Below are 14,405 nucleotides of genomic sequence, written 5' to 3'. Positions count from 1 at the left end.
TAAAATTCAAATAGTAAAACAATAGAGAAAACTGATAAAACAAAAAGCTGGTTGTTAAAAAGAATCAATAAAATTGATAAACTTCTAGCAAGATTTGCAAGATAAAAAGACACATATTACCAACATCAAGTATAAAACAGGGCCTATTACAACATCTCTTGCAGTCACTGGCAGGACAATGAGAGAATATTATGAAAAACTTTATGCTCATAAATTCAACAGTTTAGAAAAAACTGAACACTTTTTCAAAAACCACAAACTACCAAAACTCTACCAAGATGAAACCAACAACCTGAATAGTTCTATGCTTATTAAATAAATTGAATTTGTAATTAAAAAGCCCCTGAAGATATCACCACCGATCCCACAGAAATACAAACTACCATCAGAGAATACTACAAACACCTCTATGCAAATAAACTAGAAAATCTAGAAGAAATGGATAAATTCCTGGATACATATACCCTCCCAAGACTAAATCAGGAAGAATTTGAATCTCTGAATAGACCGATAACGGGCTCTGAAATTGTGGCAATAATCAATAGCTTACCAACCAAAAAAAGTCCAGGACCAGATGGATTCACAGCCGAATTCTACCAGAGGTACAAGGAGGAGCTGGTACCATTCCTTCTGAAACTATTCCAATCAATAGAAAAAGAGGGAATCCTCCCTAACTCATTTTATGAGGCCAGCATCATCCTGATACCAAAGCCTGGCAGAGACACAACCAAAAAAGAGAATTTTAGACCAATATCCTTGATGAACATTGATGCAAAAATCCTCAATAAAATACTGGCAAACTGAATCCAGCAGCACATCAAAAAGCTTATCCACCATGATCCAGTGGGCTTCATCCCTGGGATGCAAAGCTGGTTCAACATATGCAAATCAATAAATGTAATCCAGCATATAAACAGAACCAAAGACAAAAACCACATGATTATCTCAATAGATGCAGAAAAGGCCTTTGACAAAATTCAACAACCCTTCATGCTAAAAACTCTCAATAAATTAGGTATTGATGGGACGTATCTCAAAATAGTAAGAGCTATCTATGACAAACCCACAGCCAATATCAGACTGAATGGGCAAAAACTGGAAGCATTCCCTTTGAAAACTGGCACAAGACAGGGATGCCCTCTCTCACCACTCCTATTCAACACAGTGTTGGAAGTTTTGGCCAGGGCAATTAGGCAGGAGAAGGAAATAAAGGGTATTCAATTAGGAAAAGAGGAAGTCAAATTGTCCCTGTTCGCAGATGACATGATTATATATCTAGAAAACCCCATTGTCTCAGCCCAAAATCTCCTTAAGCTCATAAGCAACTTCAGCAAAGTCTCAGGATACAAAATCAATGTAAAAAATCACAAGCATTCTTATACACCAATAACAGACAAACAGAGAGCCAAATCATGAGTGAACTCCCATTCACAATTGCTTCAAAGAGAATAAAATACCGAGGAATCCAACTTACAAGGGATGTGAAGGACCTCTTCAAGGAGATCTACAAACCACTGCTCAATGAAATAAAAGAGGATACAAACAAATGGAAGAACATTCCATGCTCATGGGTAGGAAGAATCAATATCGTGAAAATGGCCATACTGCCCAAGGTAATTTATAGATTCAATGCCATCCCCATCAAGCTACCAATGACTTTCTTCACAGAATTGGAAAAAACTACTTTAAAGTTCAAGTGATTCTCCTGCCCCAGCCTCCCGAGTAGCTGGGATTACAGGCATCTGTCACCATGCCCGGCTAGTTTTTGTATGTTAAGTAGAGACGGGGTTTTGCCATGTTGGCCTGGCTCGTCTTGAACTCCTGACTTCAGGTGATCCTGCCCGCCTTGGGCTCCCAAAGTGCTTGGATTACAGGTGTGAGCCACTGCGCCTGGCCGCACTAGAGAATTTTATCAAACATTCAAAGGAGAATTAACACAAGTTTGACACAATCCACTCCAGAAAATAGAAGGGGAGGGAATACTTCCCAACTCACTCTATGAGGCCAGTATTACACTGATACGCAAAGCAGACAAAGACAGCACACACACAAAAAGCCTACAGACCAACATCTCTCATGAACCTAGACACAAAAGTTCTCAACAAACATTAGCAAATTTAATCCAACAATGTATAAAATGAATAATACATCATGACCAAGTGGCATTCTATGTATTCAGAGTTGGTTCAAATTTCGAAAAAAAAATCATATGAGCATATCAATTTGCACAGAAAAGGATTTGGCAAATGCAACCTTCATTCAGTATAAAAATTCAGTACATTAGGAATAGAATGAAACTTCCTCAATCTCATAAACAGCATGTACAAAATACTTGCAGCTAACATCATGCTTAATGGGAGAAGACTGAATTCTTGCCCTTTATGATTGGGAAAAAGGCAAGTATATCTGCTCTCAACATACCTATTCAATATAGTACTGGAAGTTCTATCCGCTGCAATAAGGCAAAGAAATAAGTCATAGAGGTTGGAAAACAAACAAACAAATACTACTATTTGCAGACTACCCAATTATCTACATAGAAAATCCTGAGAACTACAGTTGTCCCTTAGTATCTGTGGGGGACTGGTTCCAGGATTCACTCCCAACCCCATGGACACCAAAATCCGAGGATGCTGAAGTCTCATATAAAATGGCATAGTATTTGCACATAACCTATACAATCCTCATGTATACTTTAAATAATCTCCAGATTACCTATGATATCTAACAAAATGTAAATGCTTCATAAGTAGTTGTTATATTATACCTTTTAAGTTTTGTATTATATTTTATTATTGTATTGTTATGATTTTTACCACTTATTTTTCCCAAATATTTTCAATCCATAGTTGGTTGAATCCACAGATACAGAACTTGCAGACATGGAGGGCTAACCATACACAAAAAACAGAAAGCGAAATAGTAAGTAAGCCTACTAAGGTCAAAAGATGCAAAGTCCACACATGAAAACCAACTGCGTTTCTACACACTGACAACAAATATGTGAAAACCAAAATAAACAGTGCAATACCACTTACAATTGCTCCAAAAAGTTACAATACTTAGTATATACTTAAACAGGTACAAGAGCTGTATGCTGCAATTATAAAATTCTGATGAAATAAATCAAAGACCTAAATACTCGGAGAGACATACTGTATTCATGGAATAGACGAATTAACACAATAAGGATGCCAATTCTTCCTAATTGGATCTATAGGTTTAATGCAATTTCTATCCAAATGTCAGCAAGGTTTTCAATAAGTATAAAGAAGTTTGTTTTCAATTTTTATATGGAAAATAAAGGCCCAAGAATAGCCAAAACAATTCAAAAAAAGAAATGTAAAGTAGGAGTAGTTGTTCTTGATCTTAAAGCTCACTATACAGCTATAGCTATCAAGAAAGTGTGGTCCTAATGGAGACATTAGCACATATAACAATAGAACAGAACAGGGAACCCATACAAAGACCTGCAGACATATTCAACTGATTTTTGGCAAATGAGCAAAAACAATTCAATAGAGGAGGAATAGCCTTTTCAATAAATGGTGTCACAAGAATTGCACATTCATAGGCAAAAAATAAATAAACCGGCCGGGTGCGGTGGCTCACGCCTGTAATCCCAGCACTTTGGGAGGCCAAGGCGGGCAGATCACAAGGTCAGGAAATCAAGAACATCTTGGCCAATGTGGAGAAACCCCGTCTCTACTAAAAATACAAAAATCAGCCAGCCATGGTGGTACATGCCTGTAGTCCTAGCTACTCTGGAGGCTGAGGCAGGAGAATCGCTTGAACCTGGGAGGCGGAGGTTGCAGTGAGCCGAGATCATGCCACTGCAGTCCAGCCTGGGTGACAAAAGCGAAACTCGGTCTCAAAAAAAAAAATAAATAAATAAATAAACCTCAACCTAGATCTCACACCTTATACAAATGTTAATTCAAAACAGATCATAGACTTAATTATCAAACAAAATTATAAAACTTCTAGAAAAAAGGACACAGGGAAAACATCTTCAGGACCTAAGATTAGGCAGAGTCTTTAGAACTGACATCTTGAACTGAACAAAAATAGTTATAAAATGTAATTTGTGGGAACAGCTAAAGCAGTAGCTGGGGGTGGTATTTATATCATTAAATTCTTAGATCTAAGAAATGGAGATTTAATTAAAAAAAACAAAGCAAGTAGGAGGAGAAAAATAATAAAGATAGCAGGAATCAATACAATTTAAAACATTTGTTAAAAATTAGAAAATCAAAGAAACAAGAAGTTGGTTTCTCAAAAAATTAACAAAATTGAAAGAAAAATAAAAAAGCTCTTCCAACTAACCAACAATAAAAGGCAGTAGACAAAAATTACCAATACCAAACATCACTACAGATCCTACAAACATTAAGGAAATGATAAGGGAATGCTGTGAGCAATTCTATGCTCATAAATTCAACCCTATGGAAGAAATGGGCTGCTTCCTTCTAAGAAACAAATGACCAAAACTAACTCACAGAGGTACAGATCATCTGAATAGTCCTATATCGATTAAATAAATTGAATTCATAGTTTTAAAACTTCCAACAAAAAAAGAGGCCCAGATGGTTCCATTGGTAAATTCTACCAAACACTTAAGGAAAAATCATATCAATTATGTACAATCTCTTTTAGAAAAAAAGAATATGGAATATTTTCTAACCCATATTATGAGGCCAGCATTTCCTGATACCAAAATTAGACAACAATTTCTAAGAAAAGAATCTACAGACCAATATTCCTCATGAATACAAAAAAACCTCAACAAGATAGGTTAACAAATTTAATGCAGAATATATTCAATCTATAATACATCTTGAACAAGTGGAGATTATCCCAGAATGCAAAGCCAATTTAATATTCAAAAACAAATCAATGTAGTTCACCATATTAACAGACAATAGATCTGCCAAGTCCAACTTGGCAACTTGGCTTCATCAAAATTAAAAGCTCAACAGATGCAGAAAACACATTTTACAAAATCCAATATTTGTTTATGGTAACAATCCTCAAAAAACCAAGAATAGAAGGGAAATTGGTTAACAAGATAAAACACATCTACAAAAAAAAAAACAAAAAAACCCTCACAGCTAGCAAAGTATTTAATAGTGAAAGATTGAATGTTTCCCCTCTAATATCAGGAGCCAGGCAAGTAGGTTCTCTCTCACCACTCCTGTTAAACATCATACTGAAAGTCTTAGCCAATGCATTAAGGCAAGAGAAAGAAAGAAACACTATACGGGTTGAATAGGAAAAAATAAAATCATCTCTATTCATATATAACATCATTGGAAATCCCAAGTAATCAACAAAGTTCCTAGAGCAGGTAAGTAAGATTAGCAAGGTCAAAAGAAATAAGGTCAGTATACAAAAATCAATTGTAATAAAGAATTAAAATTTATAATTTAAAAAGTACTATTTACAATAGTAACAAAAAAGACCCAAATAAATTTAGAGGTACACAGTGTTAGATGTCAATTCTCTTGAATCTGATCTATAGACTTAAGGCAATCTTAATCAAAATCCTAGTGTACTGTTTTGTAGATTTCAACAACTGATTCTGAAATGTACAAGGCAGGTCAAAGGAACTATATCACAGCCAAAAAAATTTGGAGGGAAATACAAAGCTAGAGGATTCAGGTTAGCTGATTTCAAGACTCAGTATAAAGTCGCAATAATAAAGACAATGTGATATTGGTAAAAGAACAGACATCTATTAATAGTTCAATGAGACAAAAATAGATCCACACAGATATAGTCAAATGATTTTTGACAAGAAGCAATGGTAATTCCAGGAAGAGAGGATAGTTACTTAGACAAACGGTGCTGGATCCTGCCTCACACCCTATACAAAAATGAACTCAAAATGTACCCTATTCTTAAACACAGAATGTAAAACCATTACATTTGAGGATGAAAACAAGAGAAAACCTGCATGACTGCAGTGTGTTTAGCTATGGGTCTAAAAGCACAATCCGTAAAGAAAACTTGGCAACTTGGACTTTATCAAAATTAAAAACTTATACACAGTGAAAAATCCTATTAAGGGAATGAAAAGCCATAGATTGGGTGAAAATACTTGCAAATTGTAAGTCTGATAAAGTTTTTATATCCAGAATATATGAAGAAAGTCAATCTTTTTTTTTTTTTTTTTGAGACGGAGTCTCGCTCTGTTGCCCAGGCTGGAGTGCAGTGGCGTGGTCTCGGCTCACTGCAAGCTCCAGCCTCCCAGGTTCATGCCATTCTCCTGCCTCAGCCTCCTGAGTAGCTGGGACTACAGGCGTCCGCCACCACGCCTGGCTAATTTTTTGTAGTTTTAGTAGAGACGGGGTTTCGCCATGTTGGCCGGGATGGTCTTGAACTCCTGACCTCATGATCCGCCCGCCTTGGCCTCCCAAAGTGCTGGGATTACAGGCATTAGCCACCGCGCCCAGCCTGACTCCAGCTATTATCCATATCTGCGCCCAGCCTGAAGAAACTCAATCTTAAGAAAACAAACAACCCAATTAAAAAATGGGCAAAATATTTGAATAGATACTTCACCAAAGAAGACATACATACAGATGGCTAATAAGCATGAAAAGATGAGTGTTAAGTAAATGCAATTAAAAGTACAATAGGATACTACGAGACATCTTTCAGCCATATTAGAATGTCTAAAATAAAACAACCTGAGAACATCAAAAGCTGGAGAGGATGAAAATTGTAACTCTCATATATCGCTGATGGGAATGCAAAATGGTACAGCCACATTGGGACACAGTTTGGCAGTTTCTTATAAAGTTAAACATATGCTTAGCATACTGGCCAGCAATCTAACTTCTAGATATTTATTTATATTCAAATGAAGTGAAAACTTATTGTTGGAAACCATTTCCCATGAGTCTCATGTATTTCTACATATCTTGCAACAGACGTGCCGTCTGCTCTGGTTTATCTTTTCAAGATATATACATAGGGAACAGCCTTAGAAAACAGAAATACTGTCTCTCTTCAAAGCAAAGAGTAGGCATGCTTATTGTCCGGTATAAAGATAATACCTAACTCTGGAGCAAAGAACCGGCATGCTCATGGTCCATTATAGAAGATTTCGTTTTCTTAAGTTCAGGGCCCCCTCCTTTAACACAACCTAATGTATGAGCAAGTGTCGCCTGGTCCTCATTGGTTCCCCTGCAGAAATTGGGGCTCAGGGAGCTAGTGCAAGAAAATACTGATACTCTGGTTACTGCTTTTGCTGTGGGTAATAAAGTCATTTGTCTCTGACCCCAAAGCCTTGGTGTTCTGCCGGCATCCACATTAGTTTGCAAGTAAGGTAAAATCTCAGACCCTTCACAGTTCTCAACACCTTTTCACACAAAAACCTATAGGCAAATGTTTACCACAGCTTTATGTATAAAACCCAAAACAGGAAATAACATACACAGCCTTCAACAAGGAATGGGTAAACAAACAGTTTTGCATCCATACTCATCAATAAAGCACTACTCATTAATAAAAACACTACTTATCAATAAAAGGGAATAAACTCTTGATTCATGAAATAAGTTGGACAAACTTATAAGAACTGATAAAGTTTTTATATCCAGAAACTCAATTTTTTTTTTTTTTTTGAGATGGAGTCTTGTGCTGTTGCCCAGGATGGAGTGCAGTGGCGCCATCTCGGCTCACTGCAAGCTCCACCTCCCAGGTTCATGCCATTCTCCTGCCTCAGCCTCCCGAGTACCTGGGACTACAGGTGCACACCAACCGCACCCAGCTAACTTTTTTGTATTTTTAGTAAAGACGGGGTTTCACCGTGTTAGCCAGGATGGTCTTGATCTCCTGACCTTGTGATCCGCCTGCCTCGGTCTTCCAAAGTGCTGGGATTACAGGCATGGGTCAAGTGTATTTTGGTAAGTGAAAGAAGCTAGAACCCAAAAGTTCTATTGTATGATTTTGTTTATATGACATTCTGGAAAAGGGAAAGCTATAAGGACAGAGAAACAGAGCAGTGTTTACCAGGAGAGAGGGGAAGTTGGTGACAAAGGGGCATATGAGGACATTTTGGGAGTGATAGAATTGTTCCCTTTGGTACTGTGGTGGAGATACATGACTCTATGCATTTATCAAAATCCATGAACTATCACCAAAAAGAGTGTTTTTTTTTTTACTGTATGCAAATTAAAATAAGATTCAACTAGGATGTGGAGGAAACCAAGGTGAAATGCAGACTGTAACCAATGAGTCTAACTGTGTCACTAATGAATGACATAAGCATGCTAAAGAGATTGGGTAAAAAAGCTACCTGACTTCACAGCTTTGGAAGACAGTTTTTTAAATGGATACTGTAAAGTTAAAGCAGAAAAAAAAGCTGTATACAAACACTATAGCTAATAAATTTGTTTCTCGTAGAGTATGAACTAGCAATACTGAAACTATATGTACAGTAGGGTTGAAAATATAAGTAAATACGTTATAGGTAATGAGAATCAGATTTCTCCTTGTTGAAGAAGTTGCAAATAGGTTCATTACAAATGAACACTGGGCTCTGTGTTGGAATTAGAGGTATCAGTATGAACGCATGATTTGTTTGCTTATTTAATATAAATACAGACTGATATACAGATAAATAAATATAGATGTTTGTGGATACATGGAGTAGCTACAGAAATATATATTTAATAGATATTATCATATATATCAATATATAATATAGATATTTTCTATGTATATATATTTCTATCTCTGTCCACTGAGAGGGCCTAAAAGCAGTGATACAATCCGGTAGCAATAACCATACCCGGGTGTCCAGATCTTGGTTTCTAAATACCATTCTGTAATAAAAGAAGCCAAGGTTCCTTGGAGTAGTGGTAGATTTCAGGGCTGAGGCTGGGAAAATACAAGATGATCATAAAACATCTTATAGTGACAGAAAATCAAGAAATGCTAAAGGGGGAAAAAAGGTGGATGCATATTTAAATATTTACAGGCAGCATAAAAGAATTCCCAATGGCCAAAGTAACAAAATTATAGTAACAAAAGAAATAATGATAGTATTAGATTATAACTCCAAGAATAAAATAAATTTCCATGAGTCCACATTGAAATAAATATATAAATGAATAAGTAAAAGGGGGAAAGGGAAATCTTTTCCTTATAGAATAATCCCAATATAGAAATGTAAAAGGAATAGAGGAAATATAAAATCACCTCAGCTCAGTAATAATTGTTGTAAGGATGATCCACTATTGAGTGCTAAAACTGTGGGCAAAAGCTTAAGGAACAAACGATATTTGCATAGCCTCAGAGCATCTCCTCCAAAACTTTTATTATTTACAAAGGGAAAAAAATGGTAACTTTTCGGGGAGAAACCTGGCAGATGTCACCTTAACCAAATGGTCAAAGTAAACGTTGCTGGTCATAGGGCATATCAGCATCATGTGTGCCTTCAGGTGATCCACTGGGAAGAGTATTCCCTCCCCCAAATCCATAACCCAATCTAATAATGAGAAAACATTAGACAAAATCAAACTTAAGGACATTCTACAGAAGATCTGAATAGTACTCTTCAAAAGTGTCAAGGTCACGAAAGACAAGGAGAGATTGAGAACTGTCACAGATTGGAAGAGACTAAGGAGGCATTGCAACTAAATGTCATGTGAGATCCTTGGCTGGATCTTGGAACATAAAAGGAACATTAGTGGAAAACTGATGAAGGCTGAATAAAGTCTGCAATTTAGCTCATAGTAGCCATGTGAATGTCTTAGTTTTATAATTATACCATGGCTATGTTACAGGTGAACATTGGAGAAAGCTAGGTGAAGGGTAAGTGTGAACGCTCCGTACTACTTTTGCAACTTTTTTGTAAGTCTAAAATTATTGCAAATTTAAAAGTTAAAAGCAAAACAAAACCCTCTTGCAGGATTTGGGCAGCAGAAATGTATTCCAGATGGTAAACAGAACAACTCTTCCCTCTGAGCCCATTCTCAATAGTCTTTTGTTGAAAAGCCTACTGCTGAAAAGATGGTGGCAAAGCTGGGGAAGAGCCAGACAGACAGAGCCCGGGGAAACATGGTCTGGGGGTGGCACCTGTTTTGCACCTGCTCCTCCCATCTCCCCCGCTCAACTACTGGGCAGGCGCTGCCACAGCTTGTGCTCCCCTGGCCTTAGGAATGCCTATGCTTGTTTGGGGACCTACTGCTGCATGACACCAGCACAAAGCAGGCTCAGACCACCCTGAGTGCTACCGGGTTGACTACTGGACCAAACCAGCCGAAAGAATAATAGAATTTGGCTTTCTTTATTATCTTTTTTTAATTAATTTACTTTTAATTGACAAATAAAATTGTATATATTTATGGCATATAATGTAATGTTTTGATATATGTATACATTGTGGAATGAGTAAACCAAGCTAATTAACAAATCTATCACCTGACGTATTTTTGAGTGGTGAGAACATTTAAAATTTACTCTCTTGACAATTTTGAAGTATACAATACATTGTTATTAACTATAGTTACCATATTGTACAATAGAGCTCCAGAACTTATTCCTCCTGTCTAACTGAAACTACGTACCCTTTGACCAACAGCTCCCCATCCCCACACGGCACCCTGCTCCCAGTCTCTGGGAAGCACCATTCTACTCTCTGCTTCTACGAGTTTGACATTTTTAGATTCTACATGTAAGTGAGATCGTGTGGTGTTTTTTCTTTCTCTGCCTGGTTTATTTTACTTAATATAACGTCCTCCAGGTTCATTCATGTGGTTGCAAATGACAGGATTTCCTTCTTTTTTAAGCTGTGTAGTATTCCATTGTGTATATATGCCACATTTTCTTTATCCTTGGTCCTTTCGAAAATGAATTTTGGACATTCAACAAGCCAGCAAGGGAGCATCAGTGAAAATTTGTAAAGAGAACAGAATTATGCTTTATAGGAATATGTGTTTTTAGCCAAATGGTTAAAATCTGAATAGATGGCTGACTGTATTCATTAGTGATTTTTAAATAAAGCAGAACCCAATGATGTTTTTATCCAATGAGATTATATATATAATATCTTGTTATCATAAACCCTAAATTAGTAGGCTCTGAGTTAACAAGGTATTTCCTATTATTGTGTCATAAAAGGACAGAAAAAAAAAAAGGACAGAACATATGTCACAAGTAACTTCATTGGTTAATCCTGGAAATTTAACAAGTTGGGTATGAATTCAACACTATTTCCCAGGATAAGGTGGCCAGTTAAATTAAAATCTTACAGGCATTATTATTTCTTATAGAACAGATTTTCTCCTCCCAGTTTTAAAAACAAGTCACAAGGGAGCCCTGGTGCATCTCAGTGATCTGCTAATGTCTATTTGTGACTTTCTGTCAAATCTAAGACTCTAAACTAGACACTAAACTATTTTAAAGATGTTTCTGATACATATTTGCCTTTTTAAAGAAAGATATGGAGACTTGCTCTGTTGCCCAGGCTGGTCTCAAATTGCTGGGCTCAAACGATCCTCCTACCTCAGCCTCCCAAGGAGCTGGGACTACTACAGGTGTCCACCACGACGTCCAGCTCCTATATTTGACTCTTTAAGAACAACTCTTGGTCTCAATTGTAGTGTATCTCAAATATTTGGAAGGTTGTAACGCTATATGCTAAAAAAAATTAAGATAAGTTCAAGATAAGAAAATTTAGGGCAAGGAAAATCCTCCCCAGTAGTCTGTGTAAATGCCAAGGGCAGTCACTTCTGAGGAAATGGTTTCACCTGCTTACTACATTCTCCTGCCCTAGCTCTCTTCTTGCATTCAGTCCTAAACACTCAGATTGTACTGTATATTTCCACATGCTCCTTACTTTTGAACAAAGCCCACTGATAAGAATGGCTGCAATATATCTTTTGCAACAATAATGAAATTTCAGAAGAAAAAAATCTGAATATCTGAGTACAAAAAAAACCTCTGTTTTGAAATGTGTTTTCATAAGGGGGTTTCAACCTGAGCCAAGGGCAGGACTGGAAATAGAGAACTGTGAATAGATAAGAATAAGAGGCTCATCTAAACCTTATGATATTGACAAAATGAGATTGGATTAATGTGACCACTGCAAGCAAAACAAAAGTCTACATGCTAAGCCACTTCCATCCTGGAAGTGCAAAACACCTCTCAAGAATGTCTGTCCTGTGAATGAACTCAGTACACAGGTGAGAGACTCCTAGGCTGCTTCTCCCAGCTTAGTCTCCATCTTACCTTCATGTCTCTAATCCAGGACTGAGCCTGTTCCAAATTATCTTCATTGACTTCGGCAAGTTGTTCCCGCCAAGCAACTGCTTGACCATCAAACTTCACAAAATTAAATTTACTTTTATATTTCAGCTGTTCCTGAAAGAGACAATGATTATTTAACCATAAAACCACTCAAATGTTAGAAAGGGTTAGGGTAGGCCACAGTTTGATATATTTTAATCACGATGATCTCTATTTTCAGTTCAAGAAGCAAAAAATTATATTCAATAGAGAATATCCTATCTAGTATAAAGGGCATTTAAATAAAATGTATCCAGTTTGTGTGTTAAGACCTTTACAAATGTATATATGATTATATGAATATACATTATATATGTCACATATATGTAAAAGTTTATATATATAATGTGACATTAAACATTGATTTTAATACTAACATTAAGGATATACCAAATAAGCACACCAAATACAATATGCTTGAAGAAAAGAAATCTAAAACAACATCATCATTTCAGTCATTATCTTTTAGGTAAAGCCATTATTCAGTTACAACTTTATTCACTTGCTCATATTTCTCCAGCAGAGTTTGTTAAATTAAAAAGTGCATTTTGGCTGGGTGCGGTGGCTCACGCCTGTAATCCCAGCACTTCGGGAGGCCGAGGTGGGTGGATCACAAGGTCAGCAGATTGAGACCATCTTGGCTAACACAGTGAAACCCCGTCTCTACTAAAAATACAAAAATTAGGCAGGCGTGATGGCGGGCGCCTGTAGTCCCAGCTACTCAGGAGGCTGAGGCAGGAGAATGACGTGAACCCGGGAGGCGGAGCTTGCAGTGAGCCGGGTTGGCGCCACTGCACTCCAGCGTGGGCAACGGAGCGAGACTCCGTCTCAAAAAAAAAAATGTGCATTTTGTATTTCTCAAACACTCCCCGCTATTATTTCTGTGGTTAATGCTTACATCAATACTACGAACTCACAACAGTACTGTGATGCCCTTTGACAGGTGTGGACACTAGGAGTTAGGGCACTTGGGCAACCTGCTTCAGTTCACACAGCTCAGAGGCAGCACAGGCAAAATAAGAACTGGAAGCTTCTAAACACCAGCCTGCACCCCTCCCATGCACCAGGGTACACAGCATCCCTAATAAACATTTGAAATTAAAAGTACTAAGATGAGGAGTTTCTGGAAGACAGAAATCTGTGTATACCACAGATTTCAGAACAGAGAAAATCTGAAACAATGAACATAGCAACTCCCTTAAGCAACTCATGTGTGACAGAAAGAATCCACCAGAGAAAGGGTCTATTTGCAAAAGAGAACCGATGATTCTTTAGCAAAAGGGAGTATTTCTCTGAATTTGGTTTTCTTAGGAATTTTTTAGTGCAACAAGCCCCTATCCACTGCTCATAACCATCTGATACACAAAACCCCAAATGTATGAACCGACAGTTCCATCTAACCTGTATGAACTGAATGATCTTGTCCTTCACCAAGTCTAGTTTGCTCTTCATTGAGTGAGACGTGTCAATGAGAATGTAGATGCAATCATTATGCAATTTTCCAAAGAGGCTTTGACTCCCATCCTGTAGCCATTTAATCCTAGGCAGGAAGTAGGTTGAAAGTGAATGGTGAGAGCCTGCAGGCAACAAGAGCATCTTCCCAAGAACTTAACGATGCATCTGCAGAGGACAGAGCTGCGCTATGTTGTTGATACCCAATCTTCTGTGACTGGATCATTCGCTTTGAGGGTTTTCTGCAGAAAATCCTACATTTGGGCTGTAGGATGCACTACCCATCATCAAGCCAAGTAAAACAAAACTAAGAAAATCAATATGACAAAAAATAAATCCATTGTGGGTGCCAAAGTCAAAAATAAATTACTTCTTGTCATCTGATATTTTGAGGACCTCAGCTATGACTTCAGACTATTTGTTCCTCTAATCTGGCTGACTGCAGTCAAGCTAGTGAAGCCAGCACATTCCTGAAGCTTCAGTGAAACTTATGGACAGCATCAAGCAGCCCCAGAGCTCTGTAATAACCAAGGCCCAGGTGGCTGTGTGAGAAGGACTGCGTCTGTGGTCCATGATCAGGTTCCCATCACAGGATGTAAATATATGAAATTCGTAGCCGCAGGCAAGGCCTGGGGGTTGGAGGTAAGGAAAGA

The 14,405-nt window shown here is 37.5% G+C and overlaps 1 protein-coding gene across 2 annotated transcripts in view; it reads right to left on the bottom strand.

The window, feature by feature from the left end:
* The window catches only part of VWA3B (von Willebrand factor A domain containing 3B), a 225,647-nt gene that overhangs the window by 101,136 nt on the left and 110,106 nt on the right, over nucleotides 1–14,405 (bottom strand). For both annotated transcript variants that reach the window (XM_030827864.1, XM_030827865.1), the window contains 2 exons: nucleotides 13,702–13,840; nucleotides 12,244–12,375 (listed from right to left, as the gene is read on the bottom strand). In XM_030827864.1, the coding sequence (XP_030683724.1) occupies nucleotides 12,244–12,375; nucleotides 13,702–13,840 (271 nt within the window). The remainder of the gene's footprint in view (nucleotides 1–12,243; nucleotides 12,376–13,701; nucleotides 13,841–14,405) is intronic.

This window comes from Nomascus leucogenys, chromosome 14 (genome assembly GCF_006542625.1).
Source record: "Nomascus leucogenys isolate Asia chromosome 14, Asia_NLE_v1, whole genome shotgun sequence".
NCBI lineage: Eukaryota > Metazoa > Chordata > Mammalia > Primates > Hylobatidae > Nomascus > Nomascus leucogenys.
The sequence above is the reverse complement of the archived record's forward strand: the minus strand, read 5'-3'. Positions and strand labels throughout refer to the sequence as shown.